Source organism: Sorex araneus, chromosome 11, assembly GCF_027595985.1.
Source record: "Sorex araneus isolate mSorAra2 chromosome 11, mSorAra2.pri, whole genome shotgun sequence".
Lineage (NCBI taxonomy): Eukaryota > Metazoa > Chordata > Mammalia > Eulipotyphla > Soricidae > Sorex > Sorex araneus.
Window position 1 is genome coordinate 22,422,338 of NC_073312.1, and position 25,947 is coordinate 22,448,284.

The window sequence follows — 25,947 nt, forward strand, 5'->3', positions numbered from 1 at the left end:
TAATTCTGTATAGTAAATTGTATAGTAATCTGCTTTTTATTTTCCCCCTTGTACATAGGAATTTTTTTCTTTTCTTTTCTTTTTAATTGAATCACCATGAGATATAGAGTTACAAAGTTGTTCATGATTGGGTTTCAGTCATACAATGTTCCGTCACCCATCCCTTCACCAGTGTACATTTCCCACCAATAATGTCCCCAGTTTCCCTCCTGCCCCGCCTCCCTCCTCTCCCTCCAGCCTGTCTCTTTGGCAAGCACTTTGCTTTTCCTTTCTCTCTCTCTCTCCTCCCCTCTCCTTCCCTCCCTCTCTTCCTCCCTCTTTCCCTTCCTCCCTCCTTCTCTCTCTCCCCCCCTTTCTGGGCATTATGGTTTGCAATACAAGTGCTGAAAGGTTATCATCCTTGTCCCTTTACCTACTTTCAGCACTCAGTTCTTTTCCCAAGTGATCATTTCCAACTGTCTTTGTCAGAGTGGTCCCTTTATCCTAGCTGCCCTCCTCCCACCACTACTTGTGACAAGCTTCCAACTGTAGACCATTCCTCCCAACCCTTGTTTCTAATGTTGCTGTATATTAGTCTCACACTGTTTTTTGTAATATCTCAGAAATAAGTCTGATCATTCTATGTCTGCCCCTCTTCCTCTCACTTATTTCACTCAACATGTAGTATCCTGCTTTCATCCTACCAGTATAGTAAAGTTTATAGATTTCTGACAATTACACATTATTTTCAAATTCACTGTATTATTTGAAAAAATTTGAGAGCTAGATGAGTGCTTATTCTAACTGGCTTATAAGTCTAACTGGCCTATTCAAACTCCTACCTAGCAGTACCAGGATCAAAAAACAACAAAAATTACTTTTCAACCTGTGCTTAATGCTTTCTAGATGAACACATTACACATAAAGGCTTTGCCACTGTATCATACACCAAGTATATTCATTTTTATACTAGTATTTATGCTTTATTACATTATTAAAAGTTAAAAGTAAGAAATTATGAACAGTTTCTTGAATACTAAGATAAACAAAAAACTTTCATGAAGTTTCTTAAATGTAAATTATAAACAAGATAAGATTCTCTCATTTCATAATTTAGAAAAATCTACTGTTTTTAATCCAGTTTCTTCATTTGGGTCCAATGTCAATCAATCATGAATATGGTATAATCTAAAACATATACCTGAGTATCTGTAGAAGCTAAGGATAACTAAGTCATTAATGACCCTATCATCAGCAGATCAACTTTTATTCAATAACAATAACCATAAATACCTAAACAGGAGAATCAATACATAACATAGACTTTTGTAACTTATAAACCTCTTGGAAAATCAACTCATTGTGGCTACTCCTGTAGATCAATTGAAAACACTTACCCAAAGATTGTTCTCATAATAGAAAGCATCTAGAAGTTTGACTATATTGGGATGATCACAAGACGCTAATATGTCGATCTCAACCATGTAATCTTCAAGTTCTTCTTCAGATTTTGTATCAATCACCTTCGCTGCAGCTAAAACATTGGTCTCTTTATTCTGGGCCTAAAAATGAAAAGTATCAGAAGTGTCACATATCTGATGCATGCTCATTTTTTCAAACTTTAATAAACTTTTCTGAGAGTAGTTTTAGGTTTACAAAAACCTAAATATATTATAGGTGTACATATATATATACACTATAGTATATATATATACTATATGGCATATATCATAGGGGGGGGTGTGCGCGCGCGCGCGCGCGTGTGTATGTAAAATACTAAAACATCATTATCTCTCAAAGCCTGTAGTTTAAGATTCAGCCTTGGTGCATATTCTACAGATTTTGCAAATGTATCACCACTATAATACCATACAGAATAGTCTATCCTAAAAACCTTCTATTCCTCTGTCCTCTATGCTCCTATCTTCTTCCTAACCCTTTGCAATCAATGATCTTTCTAGTGCCTCCAGAGTTTGACTTCTTTCAGAAAGTCATATAGTTGAAACAGCAGGTAGCCTTTTCAGATTCTCTGACTTAGTAACACATTCTGAGTTTGCCTATTTATTTTCATGACTCAGTAGCTCATTTCTTTTTGTCACTGAATAGTAATTCATTTTAATTTTATCTATTCATCTACTGATCACCACTTTGGTTATTTTCAAGTTTTTATCAACTATGAATATAGTAGTTTAGGTATTTGTGTGAACATAAGTTTTTTACTCCTTTGGGTAATTATCAAATTTACACAGATAAATACTAGTACTAAATCATATGATTTCTTAAAGTCTGCAATACTGACATTCTTTCAATATTGCCAATACTAACATCTGTATTCCCACTTTCAATTAATGACAGTCCCATTCTCCATCTTCATCAGCATTTGCTGTGATTCTAGTCTTTATCATTCATACAGCGGTATGTCCTTTTGGCAGTGGGAAAGCATCTTTCAATATGCCAAATGGTCATCTGTATATCTTTATTTTTATTCCCACCCCTTTCTTCATTATTGCTTCCAAGGCTGCCTTTACAATGTCTGAAGGTTGCACACAAACCTAACGTGATACTTGCACAGTTTCTGAGCTATGATGCCACCTGGGGGATCAAACATTAGGCTGTAGTGCTTAGACATTCGACCACAGTGCCACTGAGGCTCACACTCCCTTCAATTGCAGTGTTTACACCTGTGCTCACCAAAGGTCGTTTTATTGGTAGGACATGGTATTTACCAATCATTCTGTTTTGGTTGTGATGCTCCCCTTTTTTTTTTATCTGGTACTCACACACTGACTGCAGTGTAGTTGGAAATCACTTGCAGTACCAGGAACAGCAGAACTGCCAGCACTGAATTCAGCACATGTAGCAACATTGGAGATTTGAACTCATCATCGGAAGTTTGCAAAGCAGTGTTTGAAGTCACTGCATGCTTCCTCTTAGCCCACCTGTATATCTTCTTTGATGAGATACTGTCTGTGTATTACTTTTGCCCTTTTTTTAAATTATTGGTTTTCTGACTATTGAACTTTAGGAGTTTTTTTGATATATATTTTGAGTAACAATACCTTATCAGATGTTTTTTATCTGTGTTTTCTCCCAATGGTTCATCCTCCTATTTGTGAGACAAAGTTCTTTTTTTTTTTTTTTACAAAGTTCTTTTTAAAGATAGCCCAAACAAGGCCGAAGTGATAGTACAGTGTATGTGCACTCACTTACTTACTTGCAAGTGGCCAACCTAGGTTCAATCCCCAGCATCCCATATGCTCCACCAATCCCACTAGGAGTGATCACTGAGTGCAGAGCCAGAAGTAAGCCCTGAGTGCTGGCAGGTATGGTCTCAAAACAAAAACAAAAATTAAAGAAAAAAAAAAGAAGATAACCTAAACATAAATGCTATCTTACTTCTATCCTACTTATGGGGGAAAGTACAAATAAACTATGAAGATATTTTAATCATTTAGAACTATTATGCTAATATCAATTTTTGGGTTTTTTTTTTTGTTTTTGCTTTTTTGGGGTCACACCTGGCAATGGACAAGGGTTACTCCTGGCTTTGTACTCAGGAATTATTCCTGGCAGTGCTCAAGGGACCATATGGGATGCTGGGAACTGAACCCGGGTCGGCCACGTGCAAGGCAAATGCCCTACCCGCTGTGCTATCGCTCCAGCCCCTAATAGAGTTTTTAAAGAGTTCTTCTGGACATATTTAGACCCAAAGAAAGTTACTGTTTATCTACATCCTAGTTCATACATAAAAAGTCAAATACTTCCTACTTAAATTAGATCCCCGAGCCACTCTCACACTCAGTTATCTAACGTCTGTGTTTTTCCGTACAGTATCATTTTCTGGCCCTCACAAGCTTGGATGGACTGGGGTGATAGCTCAGAGTTGAAAGTTTAAGCCTGGTATATGCCAAGCCCTGAGATCTATTGCCTGATCCCCTTAGCATCACTATGTGTAGCTCTGGCAGCCCTGTGTACCACTATGGTGGCCTTGTGGCCAGGGCACCACTGGGTTCAAGCAGCTCCCCATCCTCAAGTGGGAGTTCTGAGCTATCATCAGACTTTCACACTAGGCCAAGCATTGCTCGGACTGAGCTTCGTACCCCACCTCCCCAGCACTGAGCTCACTGGCAGTAATACACTTGATGAACATTAACACTAAGGTTACCAGCAGCAAAAGATGCCTCTCCATGTCCAAGGGGCTACAAAGTACAATATCTGGGGTCAGAGAGCTAGCTCTACAGAATGGAGAGGATGGTTTGCATGTGGGAGGCCCAGATTTGATCCCTGACACCCTGTGGTCCCCCAAGCATCACCCAGGAGCAACTTCCTGTAAACACACACACACACACACACACACACACACACACTGAGGAGTCAGGATAAGTCAGCAAGCATGACCAGGTACGGCCCCAAAACTGAAAACTGTCAAATACCTACTGTCACAGGTACAATTTTCATTCTTCCTCTCCCTCCTCTCCACCCAGAACTGAGAGAGGGCCTCTGAGCCACATTACCGACCCTCTTCTTTTATGGTCACATCTGCTGTGCTGAGTGAGGCTACTCCCAGCCTGTGTTCGGGGTCACTACTGGCTTGCTCAGAGGACTATGAGGTGGCTGGGATTCAATCCCTGCCTCCTGCAGGCAAAGCACACACTCAACCCATTGAGTTATCTCTCCAGCCATAATTTTGTCACTCTTAAAAAGATACTCTAACGACAAGGAAATAGATCAAAGGGCTGTAGGGCATGCTGAGGTACACGAGCCCCATTTCAGGTCTGCATGACATGCACTACACTGGGAGCAACCCTAAGCAATACTGAAAGTAGCATCTGAACACCACTGAATATGATCTAAGAAAAGAACAAGGAAAGATACTAGAGCTGGACCAATAATAATTAGAACTTATCTTCCAGAGAATGAAGAGTGCCAGTAAGAGAGAAGCCCCTCTCTCACCACTTTAATCTATCACACGCAAAGGAAGGTCCTTGAAGAACACTGTGAAATATGAACCTTGATAGGAGACCAAGGACACTGAGGAGTCAAAAATCACTCAGGTTATAAACAAGGTAAATTTTCACAATCTACTTGTTTTGCTTGGCAGAGCCTCCTGCCCCCATGCCTGGCTGTCTTCACTGGGGCCCCTCAGCAGGGGGCAGGTTGAGTTTCCCTCCCCGCCCCGAGCAGAGCGGGGAGTCGAAGACCTCTGGAACCCAGTCACAGCCATGCTCACGGCCACTCTCCACACATGAAGAAACCAGCAGAGAAACCCAGGCGTGCGGGACCCAAGGCTGAGATCTCCAAGCCTGCTCGGATCGAGACTGGGCCTCCTCCACCCAGATCCCCCATTTTCCAGTAGCACAAACTGCCCACATCCACAAACTGCCGTGTAATCCCATCAACAGCCAAGATCCAGAGACTATAAAACAAAGCTCCCAGAAGCACGCAGCCGCATTCACAGCCGCTCAATCTCTTATTGTCTAGTTCTCCCTCTCGGAGAACTCAGCAAGCTACCGAGAATATCCTGCCCTCACTGCAGAGCCTGGCAAGCTCCCCATGGCATATTCTATATGCCAAAAATAATAACAATGATGGGTCTCATTCCCCTGACCCTGAAAGAGCCTCCAATGCGGCACCTTTGGGAAGGACGAGTAAAGAGAGGCTGCTAAAATCTCAGGGCTAGAACAAATGGAGATATTACTGACGCCCGCTCAAGCAAATCGATGAACAACGGGATGACAGTGACAGTGATACTTTTTTGCTCAATTTAACAATGGTTATTTCCACATTGTCCATAGAATACCCTCCCTCAATAAAACTACTTTATTTCACAGACATATACACGCACACACGTGAATACACACACAGACACACACACACACACTCTTAAAAGCTATCAAAAAAAAAAAAACTGACCACAAAAGACCAAAGGAAACAAATGTGACAGTATTTTTAAGTCAATATTTTAAGTCAAAAGACAATTAATGTAGGGATCAGAGTGATGGTACAGTGGTAGGACACTTGCTTTACATATGGCCAACCTGGGCTCAATCCATGGCACCACATAGGGTAACCCGATCACCCAAAACAAAATAAATAATAATAAAATAACTGGAAATTTAAAATATGCATGGATAAAAAGATTTGATGCCACAGAGATGTTAATTTTCTAAAACAAATTTATCAACTCAATAAAATCTCAATAATGAAATAGAACTGTGCATAAGGCACTTGTCTTGCATGTGGTCAACCCATGTTCAATCCCTGGCACTATGTATGGTTCCCTGGGCCCAACCCAGAGTGACCCCTGAATGCAGAGCCAGGAGTACGCCCAGAACACTGTAGGATGTGTCCTCCCCCACCTCCCGTTAAAAAGCACTAAGAGGCAACAATACAATATTTTTGAAGAACAAGGGGAGTTTCTAGCAGAGACTTATTTTAATGCTCTACAATGAAGAAAGTAGGATAATGATACAAGAATTTTTAAAAAAAAAAAATCAATGAAGAAAACAGATCGCAGAAACTAACACAGGTTATGTGACAGGGCCCTGTAGAAAAGTGGAAAATAGGCCCCTAAATCCAGTGCTATGTTCTGGTACAATGAGTATCCACATTGTTACAAAAATAAAATTGAACCCTTAACTCATACCAGCTGCAAAAATCTTTGTTATATAAACTTGGTTAGCAGCAAAAGCTTTTTTTTTCTTTTTTTCTCTTTTTTGGTTTTGGGGATATACCAGATGGCGGGCAGTGCTTAGAGCTTACTCCTAGCTCTGTGCTCAGGGATCACTCCTGGCTGGCTTGAGCCATCACACGGGGTGTCAGAGCCTGAAACTGGGTCAGGTGCATGCAAGGCAAGCATCTTACCACTGTAATATCTCTCCAACCCCAGAGAAAGCATTTTTAGAAGATAATTTAGGAGATTACCTTCATGATCCTGGAACAGGAATCTTTTAAACATGATACAAAAGCATTAAGAAGAAAAAAACAACTTGAGCTACATTAAAATCAAGAATTTCTTGTTCAAGGTCAGAGAAAGAGCTCAACGGGATGAGTGTATGCTCTATAATGCAAGAGGTAAACTAGTCACCTGAGCAGGGAGTTAGGAGTGGCTGAAGCACTGCCAGGTGTGGCCCCAAAATCAAAACCAAAAGGACAAATTAATTTCCTGTTCATAAAATACATCACAGCAAAAATTGAAAGAAACAACAGAATTGAAATATATTTGCAAAGCCATAGCCAACAAATGGCTAAAATCCAGACTATGTGATTAATAAGAAAAGACACAGGTATATGAATACGTGACTTAAATATAAAAAAGATCCAAATTACCATAAACAAATGAAAATAATTTATTAGTAGTAGTCAAAGAAAGAGAATTAAAAACATAATGAAAAATAAAACATCAGGGACCAGGATAGTATAGCGGGTAGGACACTTGCCTTGCACACGTCCAGTCTGGGTTCTATCCCCAGTATTGCACATGGTCCCCTGAGCTTGCCAGGAATAATCCCTGAACGCAGAGGCAGGAGTAATCCCTGAGCACTACTGAGTGTGGCCCCAAAACCAAAATTTTAAAAATTTTGAAAATAAAACACCATGTTAGGCTTTTAAGCTTCTTTTTGTTTTTGTTTTGGGGCCACATCTGGCAATGGTCAGAGGTTACTCCTCAGGGAATCATACAGTATACTGGAGATCAAAGCGGATCAGCTGCGTGTAAGGCCAGTGCCTTACATATTGTACGATCTCTCCAGCAAGACTTAAAATTTCTGATGGGGCCAGAGCAATAGTATAGAGTAAGGTGCGAGGCGTGAATTTAGCCAACCTTAGAACACAACACCACACAAACACTGCCAGCAGTGACCCCTGAGCATAGAGCCAAGAGTAGCCCCAGAGTATGGCCCCAAAACAAATAAAAAATGCTCACAATGCCAAATGTTGGCAATATGCAGATTAAGAAAATTCTCATCCACAGCCAGTAAGAAATGTAAATTGATATACTTTGGCAGCATCTAGTAAAATTAAAGATACACTATCCTATAACTCTTTTGGAAACATCTAGTAAAATTAAAGATACACTATCCTATAACTCAGAAATTCTACCCTAAGTTTAGTCTTAGTGAAACTCATGCATATACATACTCAACAGTATGGTATATAAAAGCCCCAAACTGGAAAACAACCAATATTATTCATTAAAGTACAATGTTAAATAACCAGTGATTCTTATAGAAAGGAATTCTATGCAACAATAAAATTAACTACAGCTCTAAGTAATAACAAAGATGAACCTCACAAATAAACGCTGACACAAAAGAAAACATTCAACATATGATTCCATTCATGGTCATGAAGTTCAAGTACATACAAATCTTAGCTTGCATTATTTAGGAATAGAGAACTAGATGCACACTATAAAGAAATTAGTACCTAGGGACTAGAGCAATAGCACAGGAGACAGGGCCCTTGCCTTGCACGCAGACAACTAGGTTTGGTCCTCAGTACCCGGTATGGTCCCCCCAAGCCAGCCAGGAGTGATTCCTAAGGAGTAAGTCCTGAGCACTGCCACATGTGCACCTCCCAAAGGAAGGAAGGAAGGAAGGAAGGAAGGAAGGAAGGAAGGAAGGAAGGAAGGAAGGAAGGAAGGAAGGAAGGAAGGAAGGAAGGAAGGAAGGAAGGATAGACAGACTGAAAGATAAGACAGTTGTTTCCTTTATGGGGAGAACGGGATCAATTCAGGGAGGAGATGGGAAAGACTCGGGTTCTGGCAAAATTTCTAAAATCTGAGGATGCACTCTATAAAAAACTCACACAACCATCAACAATCACCAAAAAAAAAAAAAAGCAACCCAATTTCTTTTTTAATGGACAAAAGACTTCTCTAAAAATATAGATGCCCCACACAAGGAAAAAGAAAAATGCTGTCAGCTATTATTTGAGTAATGCATATAAAAACTACAATGACCAATTACTACATACTCATGAGAATGGTCTATTGAAAAAGGTAGGCAATGGGGCAAGAGAGAGAGAGCTCAAAAGGGCTGAGTGCATGCTTACATGCAGGAAGCCCTGGTAATCACCATTACATTATCCCCTCAGCACTGTTGGAGCAAACCCCAAGCAAGGGCAACCTCTGCATAGAGGCAGTATTCCCTCAGCCCTCCCACCTGCCAAGAAAAGAACAAAGTATTTTTATCAAAATATTGGAAAGATGTAGACAGAAATAAACTCTTGTATACTATTGGTATAGGACTGGAGCGATAGTACAGTGGGTATGGCGTTTGCCTTGCACGCGGCCGACCTGGGTTCGATTCCTCTGCCACTCTCGGAGTGCCCAACAAGCTACAGAGAGTATCTCACTGCACGGCAGAGCCTGGCAAGATACCCATGGCATATTCGATATGCTAAAAACAGTAACAAGTCTCACAATGGAGATTTGCCTGCTCGAGCAAATCGATGAGCTACAGTGCTATTGGTAGAAATGAAATGAAAATTGGTGTAGTCTTTATGAAAAGTGCTACAGAAATTCCTTTAAGAAGAATTAGGAATACCATATGACCCAGCAACTATCACTCTTAGGAATTTATCCAAATATGAAAATATGTATTCAAAAAACATTTGGGTATGATAGATAGTACAGCAGGTAAGGTGCTCACCTTGCATGCAAACCACCTAAGTTCAATCCGTGACACCACATATGGCATGTGGGCACCACCAGAAGTTATTCATGAGCACCAAGCCAGGAGTAATCCCTGAGCTCAGAGCCAGGAGTAAGCCCTAAGCACAACAGGGTGTGGGACCCCCATCCCCAAAAAGGATATTAGTACAATGTGGTTCATAGCAGGATTATTAACATCAGCCAAAATATAGAGTTAACATAAATGCCCTACAGATGACTAAATAAGGAAGTTGTGGGGTAAAACTTAATGAAATATTACCCTAACATAAAAAATATATATAAAGTTGTGTCTTCAGTGAGCTGAGGAGTACAGCAGGAGTTTGCCTGCACTCAGCTGACCCAGGTTCAATCCCTGGCATCTCATATGGTCCCCCACACACCACCAGGAATGATTCCTCAGCGCAGGCCTGGAGTAACCCCTGAGCATTGCCAGGCTTGGATGGCCCCAAAACAAAACAAGCAAACAAACAAAATTGTGTCTTTGGAACAAAATGGATGGTTTTTGTGATGACTGTGCTAACAAAATAATGAAAGCTAATAGATAGTTTCATACATATACAGAATATGAATAAAACAAGCAAGTTGACAATAAACAACAAAACTCCTACACTGGCTAAAATCTATCATAGTGTCACTGGAGGAAAAACCAGCAAATGGAAAAATGTCTAGAAGCAGCCTTTTATAGTGGCCTGGCACTGAAACTTTGATGCAGGCATATTATACACATAATAGAGGTGTGCATCTAAACCTGAAACATCTAAATCTAAAATTCCTGATGTTGCACACCAATAATAAGTCAAGGAAAAAATAATAAAAAATTATGAATTCACTAATTTATTTATTTATTTATTTATTTATTTTGGCTTTTTGGGTCACACCCAGTGATGCTCAGGGCTGACTCCTGGCTCTGCACTCAGGAATCACCCCTGGCGGTACCCGGGGGGCCATATGGGATGTTGGGAATCGAATGTGCAAGGCAAACACCCTACCCGCTGTACTATCGCTCCAGCCTCTCACTAATTTTTTTAAACAACACATACCTATCAGTTCTCCAAAAAAAAAAAAAAAAAAAAAAAATGCAGTAATAAGAACTTTTAGAGGTCAGGGATATAACTGATCAAAAAACAAAATAAAAATTTTTATTGGGGTTGGAGAGAGAGTACAGAGGGCTAGGCAGTTGCCTTGCATGTGGCTAACTCCAATTTGAGCCACAGTACCACATATGGTCTCCTGAGTACTGCCCAGAGTGATTCCCTGAACACAGAGTCAAGAGTAAGCCTGAGCACAACCAAGGTGTAGTGCATCCCCTCAAAAAAAAATTGTGAAGAATATCATATATCTTCATTTATATCAGTTAATACATATTAAAAGCAGAAAATACACTTGAAACTATACAGATTCTTAAGCTAAGAAAATAACCATTATAGTCATATAGTAATAGACTAAGTGGAAGAAATACAAGTATATGAAAAATGCTTCAAATAAACTATATGTGATTGCCTAGTTACAATTTAATCTTTGTAATAATTATGAATGCCCATAAGTAAATAATAGAATCCGTTTCAAAAATAGTTTCTATTGCTAGTCCTATATAAAACATTAAGGTTTGATCATTTTTCCTCCCGAGAGAAGAAAGTTTATAAATTTAAAATTTTTAGGGAACCGAAAACAAAACAAAAAAATTTTAGAGGCAAAATGAGTCAAATAACTTTAAATTCTCTTTGAAAAGCTCAGGTATATAATGTCAGAATGCAATGTTACTTCAATATTTAAAAGAATAAAACAGTATTTATCATCAACAAAAAAGATTCAAGCCCATTCCTGAAAGATATTTTTTTATTTTTTATGGTGCTAGGAATGAAATTTGGGGTCATACACTTGCAAGGCAAGCGTTCGGATCCCTAGCCTTCAGAGCCCATTCCCTGAAAACACAGAATAGAGAAATGCAACAGATGAAAAGAACTCATACTCTTCAAAGATCACACACAGTCCTCAAACCCACAAAAACTATCACTGACCCAATTTTATAATATTGATTGACATGAAATATGTTTCTTACTTTTCATAAAAATTTCAATTTATGTCTCACTGTATAAAGCAGTGTTTCGGGGCTGGAGCAATAGCACAGCGGGTAGGGCGTTTGCCTTGCACGCGGCCGACCCGGGTTCGATTCCCAGCACCCCATATGGTCCCCTGAGCACTGCCAGGGGTGATTCCTGAGTGCAGAGCCAGGAATAACCCCTGTGCATCGCCAGGTATGACCCAAAAAGAAAAAAAAAAAAAAAAAAAAAAAAAAAAAAAGCAGTGTTTCACTTTGCAGAATGAGTCGACAAAGAACTAGCTCTCGGACATCAGTCCACACAACAACCTGCATCACAGCAAACCAAGGAAGTAGTCTACCATGTACATAGGTCCGTTTTCATGCTCCATCCCATATTGATTCCTATGAGTTCTAAAAGTTTAACGGTGGTTTCTACCATTTGCTGAACACTTCCTATATACGTTACATTTTTTGTTCCAAGCGCCCAGCCAACTAACCCCTATGTCTGATGCTTATTAATCTCCTTTAATTCTCACGCACTGAGAAATAGGTCTTATGGAAGTGAGAGAGGGAATTATTAAGTAACATGTCCAAAGTCACATGCTGCTACCAAAAAGCCAAAACATAGTCCAACTCCACAGCCAGTTTCTTAATAAGTAATATTCGGATAAATAATTTATGCCATGAAAATTGCCCATAATCACCTGCCTTCCAATTCACTACTAGATTCCAAATACCTTAAGGATTTGTTTTTGCCTTCCCTGAACACTTGCATAGTTATAGTATATTAACAGGTGAAAGAATATAAACAAAAGTGCAGGGAAATCTATAATTTAAAAAAAAAAAAAAGAAAGAAAAAAAAGCTTTCCAGAGAAGTTAAATGCCCTGTCCAAGTCCACAAAGCTGGTTTGTGACAGCCCACACTAAAACAATCTTGACTCCCAGGCGCTGGCCTCCCACTGTGCTCAAAAGAGCTTGCCACTACACAACACTAAATTCTTGCCGAAATCCAAACTCTACCTTCTCCACCACAATGTACTTTGTCACCATGCCAAACATGCAAGAGCCTCAACAGCACTCACATGGAGCTAAGGCACATTCTTTCAAGGAAGCCTAAAAGAATATGCAATATGCAACAGAAGGATCTAAAAACTTGGATCATAATGTCAGTGCCTGGTTCACTGTAAAAATCGCACACATAGGTGGTGACATGTGGTGAGTGCTGTAGTAGGTGTTCTGAAGGCTCGGAGAAAGGATTGGTTACTTCAGCCGAGAAAAGAATCCAGAGGCCAGGAAACAGAGATGTATCCCAGGGCGGGTAGAAGCAGAGGTGTGCCTGTGTTTAGAAAGGAAGGGAAATGCTATCACTTCCACCAATGCACGCTGGGTGAGGAACAATAGGAAACACAGGGTGGGAAGACCTGAGTTCAAATCTAAGCCACTGGTGTGACTCTGAACCATCTTGAGTTTCAGAGTCCTGTGAAATGTTCAGAAGACGACGGACCAGTGACCTATCCCCCAAGTCTTCTGTGGGTCCAAATCACGTGAAAGTGCTTTAAAAAACTGCAAAGCCCCGTATACACATAATTATGTTTTCACTTCTAGGCAACCCCGTGCTTTCTTCCTCCTAAAGTGTGTCTCATAAAAACCTCACCCTTCAGGATGAAAATATTCCGATGACATCATTCATACACTCCTTATTAAATAGTTAACATGAATGCCTTCGGGTTCACACATCAAACTTCTTTCGACTGAAATAAACATGTATTCATGTGTGTCTACGTGTGTACATTATTATTACTATCATCATCATCATCATCATTTCTTCAGCCCTGGTGTTGCTGACTTCTGGGCTTCCAGAAGTCTAGAAGCCGGCTATAACCCTAAGAAAAACTAGCACTGGGTGCAGATTTCCGTCGGGAAATTTTCTATCCGAAATGCCTCTCCAGTTGCCAGTGTGCTGTCAAGAAGAGCCTGCAAGTGGCAATCACTTGGCTCCCATCCCCAGAGACTAGTTATGGATCAGCGATGGACACGATTAGCTAGGGATGCCCTGGGCCCTGGAAAGGGAATCGTGTTAGGACAAGGAGAGAGAGACAGAGACAGACACGGAGACAGACACAGAGATAGACACAGGCAGACAGGGAGAGAGAGAGGGAGGGAGAAAAAGGGAGAGAAACAGGGAGAGCGCGAGAGAGAAAGAGAAAGGGAAAGAGAGGGAGAGGGAAAGAGAAAGAGCAAGAGAGCGAGAGAGACAGAAAGAGACAGAGGGAGGAGGAGGGGAGAGAGAGAGGGAGAGGGAGTGGGAGAAGGAAAGAGAGAGGGGAGAGGGAGTGGGAGAGGGAAAGAGAGGGAGAGGGGAGAGGGGAAAGGGAGAAGGGAAGAGACAGGGAGAAGGGAAGAGACAGGGAGAGGGAGAGGGGGAGAAGGAGAGGGAGATGGAGGAGGAGGAGGAGGAGGAGGAGGAGGAGGAGGAGGAGGAGGAGTACACACAGCGAGGAGCCCACGTGAATCCACTGGAAAGTACGACTTTGGGCTTTTCCAGGGGCTCCTTCCACCGCCACCTCCCATGCCCCCCTAGAAGTTTGACAGGCAGCCGCTGACCGCGCCAGTCCTGAACGATCCTTCCTCCTAAGCTACAAGCAGGCCGCAATTTACTTCACCTTCAGCCCTATTTGTGTGTGTGTGTGTGTGTGTGTGTGTGTGTGTGTGTGTGTGTGTGACTCTCCTTGGATGAGCCCCTCAGAGCACCCGCGCGCGCGCCCGCAGAGTCCCCGCCGGGGTCAGAGCCAGGAAAGGGCCAGCGGGGCCGAGACACCCCCTCGCCCCGTCCCCGCCCGCCCGGTGCCCTGCCCCCCCCCGCGCCGCCCCCCGCGGCTCCCCCTCACCTTGTACACTTTCCCGAAGGCTCCGTCGCCCAGCTCGCCGATGATTTCCCAAAACTCCTCAGGGTTCAGGTCCCGCTTCACGTGCTCGTACTGCTTCTTCTTCTTCTCGCTGCCCAACTTGAAGATCTTACGGAAATTGAAGAAGGACATTGTGCGTGTGTGTGTGTGTGTGTCTGTGTGAGTGTGTGTCTGAGTGTGCGTGCGTGCGTGTGCGCGCGCGCGTGTCCTGTCCCCCGGGGGGTCCCCGGCACTTCAGGACCGACGACAATCCGAGGCAAAGTTTCTCCTCCCTCCTGGCGTCTCGGCCGCGGCGCGGGCTCTCGCGGGCTCCCGCCGCTCCGGCCGCCGGGGAAGGCGGGGCGCGACTCCCGCGCCGGCCCCCGGGATCGGGGCGGGATCGGGGGGCGGCCGCGCGGGCGGGCGGGCGGGCGGGCGGCGATCGGGCGGCGGGACCTGCCCGGACGCGGGTCCCCTCCCGGCCCCGCCGCGTCCCCGCCGAGCTGGCGGCGCTTTAGGCCCGTGTCACGGCGAGGGAGTCTCCAGGGGCGGCGGCCACTCGGGCTGAGGGAACGAGGCCGGCCGCCTCGCAGGCGGACAGTCGCCCGGCCCCGCTCGGGCCCCGCCTCCGGCCGCGAACCCCGCGTCTCCCCCGCGGTGGTCGGCTCCCGCGGCGCGAGGCCCGCGCGTCCCCCCTCCGCTCTGGGGCGCCGCCGCCTCGCTCCCTCCCCAGCCCACACGGCCTCGCTCCGGAGCGCGCGCCGACGCCGACGCCGCAGCGCGCCCGCGTCCTCCCGCGGCCGCGCGCCCGCCCGGTCACGCGCCCCCTTTGGCGCGCGCTCGTGCGGCGGGCCGGCCCCCTCGGGCCGTGCGCACGCGCGTTGGACCCCGCTGGGTGGCGGCCGTGCGGGGGCCCCGCGCGCACCGGCCGCCGGGGCGGGGGGTGCAATGTGGGCACTGGGCCGCGGCCCGGGGACGATCGCGCCTCATCCAGCGCACAAGCCCTGGATCCGCGTGTTCCCCCCCAACCACCACCACCACCATGGGTACCACCCCGGGTTCTCGTGCCAGGGATGTGGTCCGGATTTGGGCCAGCCAGCCGAGCTGTCCGGTGTGGGGGGCCCCAAAAGGACTTTTCTGCTCCCAAACGGGTCCAGAGTGCAATGAGAGGGGGAGCGAGCGTGGAGGCTGCGAGCGTTGGAGCCGGAGCCTACAAGGTTCTGTAACCTTGGGCGGGTTACTGGACTGAGCCTCCGTTCTTCTTTGGTTTGGGTTTTTGTTTTTGTTTTTGTTTTTTCCATCGTGCCCGGCATGTCCCTGCCTTGTGCGGCGACCTCCCAATCTGCAGGTGGTGGCAGGAGAAACGCGCGGCGAAGGAGCCTGCAAACGCTCCGCTGTAGTGCTTCGTGTTGTGGGTGTGCAGGCAAGAGAGTCACAGAAATGTTAAAAAGGAAAAAAAAAAAAGGAAAACAAACGTTGACGCTTTACCCATCTCGGAAGATGAGCATGTGTCCCTCTCTCGAGGGCGGTCGGTCTCCTCCTGGCCACGTCCACACCCTCAATCCTGGTGTCTCCTTTTCGTGACTCCTGCGGGACTCACGAGGGCCTTCGCTTCCTTCCTGGCCCGCCTTGGGGACCCCTGGACAGCGCGGCCACCCGGCAGGGAAAGCTGCGGCGGGGGCGTTCTGGGGCAACGTGGGCGGGGCGGCGTGGGCGTAGCCTGGAATTCGTCTGCTAGTTGACTCGCCTTCCCTGCCTCCTCCAGGCAGGACGCCGTCAGGGGCAGAGGCTTGAAGTTCATCGCGGGATCCGAGTACCTGGCAACAGGCCTGGCATGTACTGGAAAGGCAGATCCCCCGATTGGGTCATAGGGACATCGGGGGCAGAGGCCGTGTTGCTATCTATAGAATGCCCACCAGTGTGCAGATACAAAGTCGGGTGATGTGCCCCTCTCTTCCAGTAAGAGGGTTGGGCTGATTTTGTTTCTCACGATCCCGCTAATTTTAAGTAGTTTTATGGGAATATAATTGATAGATAATAAATTACATAATAAATTACATGCTTAAAATACATCCGTGTTTTGGAAACTAGATGCACCTGTGACAACAGGCCATCGTTCATAGTTTTGAACTAGTATCATTAGTAGGTGCCTGTACATGTAAATAAAGGTAATATGAACTCATAGTGGAAAAGGAAGACGGAGCACAGAATACAATAAAAAAGCACTGTATAATTTTACAATTTAGAGGTAAGCTTTGATAAGATTTTATTATACTGCCAAACAGGATATTTTTTTTGGCTGTACCTTAATTTTTTGACATGGATAAAATTATACTGCTTATGAAAGTTTGCATCCTGTACTAATCATACAGTAGTATGATTAGTAATTGTTTTCTTCCAAGCTACTTTAATAACTTGCATCTTTTCTCTGTGTCAGATAAAAGATTGATAAATGTCTTTATTCAAAAATCCTTTTCCACATATTTGTTTTCTTAAGATAAATTACCAGAAGTTGATTTGGGTCAAAGGGCATTGGTCTGTTTCCTTTGCTTTTATTTTCTACTTCTTTTCCAAATAGAAAAACCTTTACTCTTCTCTCAAAATGCATATTCTCATAAACTAATTCAAATAATACAGAAATTTTAAACTAGAATGTATCTGTAAATGTCCCTGTCTGCCTTCCCCCTAACAAACTTCCTATCAACTTTAGGCCTATAAACACAAGAAAATATACAAAGGTAACAAAAAATTCTAATACTGAATTGTGGTGATGGTTGCAAAACTATGAAACTTTACTAAAAGTCATTGTGTTATGCAATTACAATGGGTATATTTCACTGAGCCACTGTAAAGCTACTTTTAAAGGATATAACTAGTTTTTTGTATGCATATACTTTTAAAGTTATAAAAATGATATCCAGCTGGCACCATGAATATTTTTTCATGCCATCACAAGTAGATCTATCATTCTACCATCATGTAGTTAAGTATTTCTTTTGGGATAAGCATTTAGGTCATTTTCAATTTTTTCCCCATAAGCCTATAATGAGCATACAAATACCAACATCTTTGTGTGGTTGTATGACTCTATTTCCTTAAGATAAATTTCAAGAGTGGAATTGGCTGACTCAAAGACTATATTAGAAAATGTTTTCCTATATTGCCAAATAGACCTCTGGAAAGGATAGAGTAATTTATACTCCTCCTAACAATGTATAAGAGTGTCAATTCCACCACACCCTCAGTAGCACCTAGGAATTACCTCATCCTTTTTATCTTTGCCAGGCTGATAGCTCAAAATAATCTCTCATGTACAATTGTCTGTTAATCAGTGAATGTAACAGCTTTTCATAAGTACATTGGTCACTTTTATTTTTTATACTGGCCTGTTATCAATGAATGATACAAAATTATGTTGAATTATGTAGTTAGTATTATATAAATAAGGTGATTAAGTCCAACATAAAGATATTGTGCAGTTAATAACAGATGTGTATTTTCTCCAAGTTATAGCATAGAAATTATAATTCTGAGTGAGACATGATTAAGACAGGATTTCAGTTTTCCTAGAAATAAACATGATATTTACATGTTTATGGTATTTTTCTAACCAGAGTTGGACTTTCTTGAGTTGAAATGTTTAGGAACAGAGAAATGGCTCAATGGGCTGGAATGCCTGTCTTATATGTGGGACCCCTGGCTTCAGTCCACAGCACCATGTGGTAATTCCCCCATTATCGCTGGGTGTAATGCTCCAAAAATAACACTGTAGCACTGTAGCACTGTCATTCTGTTGTTCATCAATTTGCTCAAGCGGGCACCAGTAACGTCTCCATTGTGAGACTTGTTGTTACTGTTTTTGGCATATCAAATGCGCCATGGGTAGCTTGCCAGGCTCTGCCATGCGGGCGGGAACTCTCAGTGGCTTGCCAGAGGAATCGAACCCAGGTTGGCTGCATGCAAGGCAAACGCCCTACCCGCTGTGCTGTCGCTCCCACTCCAACAATAAAAGATTTAAAAAAGTTTAACCAGTGATCAGCTAAAGCATTCAGCTAGAGTAGAATTTGGGGGAGGGACACTCGTTTTAAAAAATCATTTAATGTATTTTTCACTAACAGTTTTGTGAGAGGAGATCTATTGTTATTATTTGCTAGGTAACTGCCCTTCTCCACTGTGGCAAGAATAGTATTAAGAATAAAAATCTTGCTATGAAGAAGTTCTTGCTCTTGCCTAAACTGTGCTAATTTTACTTGCTTCATCTCATTTAAACTTCATAGCAGGTCATTGTGGTAAGTACTCTAATAGGTCCTCATAAAAGAGAGGAAAAGTGAATGAGAGTGTAAGCAACAAGATGAGAGCCTCAGAGAAAGTAATGGCAGATTTGAACTTGAATTACGGATCTTGGTAAGTCAAACTCCTAGAATGTAACATTCCCTAGAACCGTTTCCTCAGCCTCACTGAGCTGTGTAATAGATGCTTACAGGATTAGTATCATTGCAATTGCTTTTGGGGGGTGGAGTGGGAGGATAGGGTATGGGGTGGTCACTTCTGCTACTCCAAGAGTGGCTCCATACAGTGCTCGGGGATCCATGCAGTGCCAGGCCTCCCACATGCTCCTGCCCTTTGAGTCATCTCCCCAACCCACTGTCACTGTCACTGTCACTAAAATTTCTCTCTCCTTCCCCTCATAACTTGAAAATGTACTCTACTCACGGTCTACTTTGTTAGGTCCCACACATATATGTGTGTGATCATGTGTATATGTGTTGCAGATGTGATTATATGTGTATATATGTGTGTACAAGGCATATGTGAATATGTGATTGTGCATAAATATAAGTGTATGTGTTTGTGTTGGTATGTCTATATATGAAGATACATATATACATATACGCATGTTTATATACACATATATACACATGTGTGTGTGTATATATATATAAAATGTGTTTCTTCTGAGAGCACTTTGAGGGCAGAAATTTTCATCCTTATATGCTATGCATCTAAATTTAATGCTATAAATTTTTATTAAATAATTAATGAAAACTTAAAAACTCTAAGCCTTGTCAAAGCAAATTATCATTTCTTTTCTCTTATTTCTTCTTTGGACAATGAGTTTACTCGTAAGGGTATTTTGTTGGCTTGGTTTGGGGTATTTTTGGTGCCCATGAGCAAACCCAGGGCCTCAGACACACAGAGCAAGTGCTCTACCCGACTGAGCTACATACTGGGACTTTGGTAAATTTTTTAATCCTACTGTATTCGTTCTATGGCAATAGCAAATTCCTTTGGTGTACAAGTAATTCTGTGGCATAAACACATTTTTTTATCCTCACGGAGTTATATTTTTAGGAACAAATTTTTCCAGGTATTTTAAGAAAGTTAACTAGCAATTATGACCGCTATTCTCTCAAAATAGGATAGTGTGTCACTCAAAAATTCCAAATCAGATTTTTTTGGTCCTTTTTTCTTGTTTTAAAAGTAACGAATCACCTGATTTAAGCTGTTTCTGTTTCAAAAAGGGAAACTAAAAATATCCTCCCTTGTACTTCATCTCCCTCTCTGCGTCATTCAGAATTGTTACACACACACACTCCCACCCTCTTTTCTACCCAGCAACTTCTGCTGAAATGAATCACAAGCACTGGCAGTATAATGATAAGGCTCACCATATTCAAACCTTGGAAAACTGAAGAATAAAAACAGTACCAACATACTACTTTAACAGGTGGTTTTCAAATTCCACTTTTAAAATCCAGATACCATGATTTATTTTGAATTTTAAGGACATAAATGGTCAATGTTGAATTCTTTTATTCAGATATCATCTGAAGGGAAGTAACTCAGCTACTGCATTAACAGGCAAGCCTATTAGGTTTTTTTTGGGGGGGAGGGGAGGCATGGGGTGGTGTTTGTGTAAGAGCCTTCCTGCTACTCTATTGCTTCTTCTATGTATTATACTGCTCTTATCTTTGTATCATAAAATACATATTGGAGGTAATATACTTTAATCATGAGCTCAACAGTAACTGTCATGTGATTAAGTAGTTCCATGAATTAAGTTTTCAAATTTTGGAGCTTATGAATGAGTTTTCCTTTGGGGGGCGGAGCTGTGGTTGGGGATGGTTTGGGCCATATCTAGCTGTGCACAAGAGCTTTTCCTACCTCTGTGCTCATCTCACCCACTGTACTCTCTCCAGACCCTATGAGTTTCCTTTTTAACAGAGATGGCCTCAGGAAGATGACACAATTCAGAATAACCCTGAAAACAAGTTAACAGATAAAATAAAATAAACACAAAAACCTGTAGTAGTTTGCCTTTCCAACATGATTATGGATTTCTAAGAGTCCTTGCAACTGTAAAATTGTTTTAATTATGCGGTAACTTGAGTTGCCTTAAATGTTAGGGAGCAAGGTAAAGGTATCTTTTTTCTGGTATAACAGTGATTGAAGAGTTAGGAATTTCAAAAAAAAGAACTTGTCTGTGAGAATTCCCTGAGAATCATGTTTCCACTAAAGACTATTCTTGGGATAACCTTTGAGAAATTTACACAATGAAAGGGAAGTGTGGCCACGTGCATTAAGTGGGGGAGGAAGGAATGTTTTCAGAGTACTATCAGTCGGTCACTAAGAAGTTTTTCAGTTTTTCCCTATCAAGAAAATCACCTCCAAAATCTTTACTACCATCTTGCACTAACACTTTCCTCTTCTGAGCTTTCAGAAAACATTTTACCTAGGGGTGTTTTTTTTTTCATTGTTATTGTGGTTTTTTGCTCTTTTTGTTGTTGTTTGCCGGGGAGGGGACGGGGATTGGGGGGTGGGCAATGGCGTTGTCCCTGCCTTACTAGGCCTTGGACAAGCCTGTCCTCAGCCCTTCTATCTATCTCCCTGGTAACTTCACCCAGGTTTGGGGCAGAGCAGGGTGGGGGTGAGGAGATTGTTTTTGATTTTCTGTTTGTTTGTTTTCTTTGTTGTAGTTTTTTTAGTGGGGTGGGGGTGGGGGAGCACACTGGGCTGAGCTCAGGGCTTTTTCCTGGCTCTGTGCTCAGGGATCACTCCTGGCAGGACTCAGAGGGTCATGTAGGGTGCTTGGGATCAAAGCCCAGTGGGTCATGTGCAAGGCAAGCACCCTATCCTGTACAAATCTCCCCGACCCCTCATCAGAGAATTTTTTTTTCTTTTTGGGTCACACCCGGCGACGCACAGGGGTGACTCCTGGCTCTGCACTCAGGAATTATTCCTGGCGGTGCTCAGGGGACCATATGGGATGCTGGGAATCGAACCCGGGTCGGTCATGTGCAAGGCAAACACCCTACCTGCTGTGCTTTCACTCCAGCCCCTCATCAGAGATTTTAAGGACAGCTTTGTTACTCTGTATTCTGGCTTCACAAAGCTGTCACAGCAATTACAAACCGCAGTGTATAGCTTATTGCAGTAAATGATTAACACAAAGAGACACACTACCTATTGTCTGGGAAAGCACCACTTTTTTTTTTTTCTATGTCTCGTATTTCATGTTGCTACAGGAAGAAATTAGTCAAACTAGATTCCTATTTTTTTAATCCATGTGAGCTTCTTAAAATGGCCATTCCTAACAAGAAACAATATTTTTTGTGTGTGATTGAGGGTACAGCTAAATGTGTATGTGTGTGTGTGTATGTGAGCACGTGTGTGTATTACAGAGTTGACTCTCTAAATAGGTATTGAGAATGACTGCCTTTCATTCAATCTACAGTCTCGATATTCTACTCTATGAGCTGGGAAACTCAGTCAAAATCAAAACACACTGAAAAAAAAAATCAAACAAAACCCTACAGTCTCTTGAATCTTATATTCTAGATAATTAAGTGATATTTAAACTAATCAAGAGAGAGCTTTTTCTAAGACAGTGATTCAAAACTAGGGGGTATCTGAGACATCTGTAGCTACTATATTCCTTGAAAGTCTTTTCACCAAGAGGGAGGATGCAGGTCCCCTCCCTTCTATCCTTGGACCTGTTGCTACCTTACTTTTTCTTTTAGTAGATAGACAGTGTGGCTCTTTCCAGACCCAAACCTGAAAATATTAGCAGTTGTCAGTTTACCACCCGGGACACATATTCTTCCAACCCAGCTGCCATGCTCTGGAGAAACACAACAATGCAGGCAAGGGCCCAGGCAGACCGGGTTCTGTGTGCAAAAGGGCAGAGATCCCAGGACTGAGTCAGCCACCACCTACCAGCCAGCACATGTGTGAACCCCCTGAATTTTGATCTTCTAGCCTCTTGTCAGATGATCGTAGCTGACATCAAGTAGAGAAAAGGCAGCCTTTGCATGGAGTCCTACCCAACTGCAGGTTTGAAGTAATGTAAACCATTGCTGTCAATGCAAGCCACAAAAGTTTGGGGGAGATTAAGTAATAATCTGAACCAACGATAGGTTAACCAAAATGTTTTAAATGTATTAAATTAAAATTTAGTTTTAAAAAGGGGCACTAGAGCCGCATGACTTGAGGAAAGTCTCGGTTAAATAAAGCTCTGGGTTTTCTCTTACTCTAGAACTTTAAATGGGGTAATGTGGTTTTTATTTATGTACAAGAATACACAATGTTTTTGCTAACATTTTAGCCCCAGAATCTATATTTTAAAATTTCATGTTACAAGGTTTGTGCCTTCAAGGACTGTCTTGAAGATACTCCGACAAGGCCTGGGATGGGGCTTGATTGTAGAGTACTAAGACTCTAAGGTGCTAAGACTCAAACCCAGCACCTACCACAGAAAAAGCAAATGCTCTACTACTGAGTCACATCTCCAGCCCTCAGTTCCTCCATTTTTCACCTCAGCATGACACAACTTTGGAATGAAAATGTAGTACCAAGGTTGAAATTGATACAGGTTGGGATTAGAATCCAGGCCAGTTTCCTAGGTCTCCCTCATCATCATCATCATCATCATCATCATCATCATCATCATCATCATCCTCTTTTTAACCTTTCAAATCCTCTACTGGAACTTCCCTCTGGAGAGAAATTTTTCCAGTCAGTATTCTTTATTCCTCTCTCATCCTGGATCAATAAAGCCTTGATTTTTATCCCAGGGTCTCACTGCCAAGTCTTATCCACCCTGATCCATGTCTGATTGCTGGGAACCTTCTTTCCTGTTGGATTATTCATGTTCTAACAGTGCTGAGCTAATCACCTCTTTCTCAATCCAACTGAGTTAGGAATTATGGTGTCTAGATTTTTCTCTGGCTGGTGGGGAGACAACTTATTTGGCTTTTGTTCACTACCAGCAACCAGCTGCAAAAGGAGTGGGTGAAAGGTTAAAGCCAGCCCATACATATTTCATTAGGAGGCTAGGTCTGGGTCTGCTCAAGACACCTTTTTTTCTGGACGTATCAAAGATGACTTAAATAGCGGTGCCACTAACCCAAACACAGAGCTTGTGTCATCATTTATATATCTAGGATGTTTTAGCTTCTCTTGCCTCGGGATCTTTTATCCATGGCATTTCAGACATGCGTTTCAATAGGAGAGATTTGACAGAGTCACCCTGAGTTCTGATTCTATATTCAGTTCTTTCTGTGTCTCTCCTTCTTGTAAACTTAGTATCTCATTCCTCCACCCAAGAGGCACTCATCAACCACCCCCTCCACCCCCTGGCAGAAAAAGTTTAATTTATTCCTGACCCATCCATACATTATTTCCTTTCACAACAGCTTCACCTAGAGATGTCCGAATGCCCAATTAAAATTTAATAGTAAATCCTAGTGTACCCTATTTTATTTTGTTTATTGTTTGTTTGTTTGGGGGACTGGCACACACAGCATTATTCATGACTTGCTCCTAACTCTTAACTCAGGGAGAACATCTGGTGGGGCTCGAGGGACCAAACAGGGGACAAGGACCAAACCCAGGTTGACCACACGGGAAAGCAGCCACTTAACCCACTATATTATCTCTCCAGTCCCCTATTACAACTTTCAAAATACTTGAAAGCTATGATAACTCCTAATGAGATTTTTTAAAACCAGAAACAATATAAAATAGTTGTGTTATGTTTATGTCCATTAAAGAGGGCAGAGGAAGTTGGATGTCATAACTTAGGGAGCAAACGTGGCCTTCCATGGCCTTTCTGTTCAATTGAGGTCCCCAAGAGAGAGATGATGTTTTCTCTATATTGGTGGAGTAAGGTCTTCACTCAGACCAGTTGACTGATTCTGCTGCTAAATTCTTCTTAAATACCTTCAGACAAACCCAGAAATCATGTTTTACTAGCTCTCTTGTATTCCTTAGTCTCATTAAGTTGACACATAAAATAAGACATCAGACCAGGCAACAGATCGCAGCTTACACAGGGATAAAACTCCAAAAATATGCTGAGTGAAAGGAGCCAGACCAAAAAAGAGCACATTCCTTTTATACCGTAAATGGAAACTAAAATACCAAGCTAGTTATATTGATAAAAAGAACATCAATGGTAGTCTGGGGATGAGAGGACAGAAAAGTTCCATGGGCACAGAGATACAGAGAACAGTTAATAAACATATTTATTATTTTGATCATGGCAGTGGATTCATAGGGGAACTTATATGTCAAATATGTGAGACTATACATTTCAAACATATGCAATTTATTATGTCAATTATACCTCAAAGAAACAAAAAAATGTATTTGGGTGATATTATCTACCCAGCTATTCTTATTATCGTAAACTATTCTAACCTTGTATTATTCAAAAGCAGATCCTAGTTTGCTTTAACAATAAGAAAAATAGACTTGGAGACAGAGGGTAGGATGTTTGTCTGGCACCTGGGTTCGATCCTGGGCATCCCATATGGCCCCCCAAGTACCATCAGGAGTAATTCCTGAGTGCAGAGCCAGGAGTAACTCCTGAACAATGCTGGGTGTGACCCAAAAAGAGAAATAAAGAAAAAGGAAGGAAGGAAGGAAGGAAGGAAGGAAGGAAGGAAGGAAGGAAGGAAGGAAGGAAGGAAGGAAGGAAGGAAGGAAGGAAGGAAGACTCAAATTTGCATCACTGCTATGTAGCTAACTTAAATTCACTCTCAGAAACCCTAAGCAAAACATTAAGAAAGTGCCGTGTGCTGACAATTCCTTTTCATAAGGCCAGGAAGATAGTACAGAGGTTAAGGTTCTTGCTGTGTGTGTGTGGCTGACCCAAGTTCCAGGCATCTGATACTGTTCCCTAAGCATCACCAGGAGTGATCCCTGAGCACAGAGCCAGGAGTAAGCCTGAAACATCACCTGGTATGTCCCCACCAAAGGAAGAAAATTTCTTTTCATAGGAAAGAAAAATGGTAGTGTGGCAAGAGGCTACCATGGGGACTTTTGAACCTCCATTATCTCCTTTGACAACTATTTCCTCCATT

General features: G+C 42.5%; 1 protein-coding gene across 1 annotated transcript in view; it reads right to left on the minus strand.

The window, feature by feature from the left end:
• Positions 1-15,361, minus strand: part of SLK (STE20 like kinase) — a 54,991-nt gene extending 39,630 nt beyond the window's left edge. The window contains exons 1-2 of the mRNA XM_055118848.1: positions 14,585-15,361; positions 1,377-1,541 (exon numbers count right to left, since the gene is read on the minus strand). Of these exons, the coding sequence (XP_054974823.1) occupies positions 1,377-1,541; positions 14,585-14,734 (315 nt within the window). The 5' untranslated portion in view covers positions 14,735-15,361. The remainder of the gene's footprint in view (positions 1-1,376; positions 1,542-14,584) is intronic.
• Between the last annotated feature and the right edge of the window lie 10,586 nt (positions 15,362-25,947).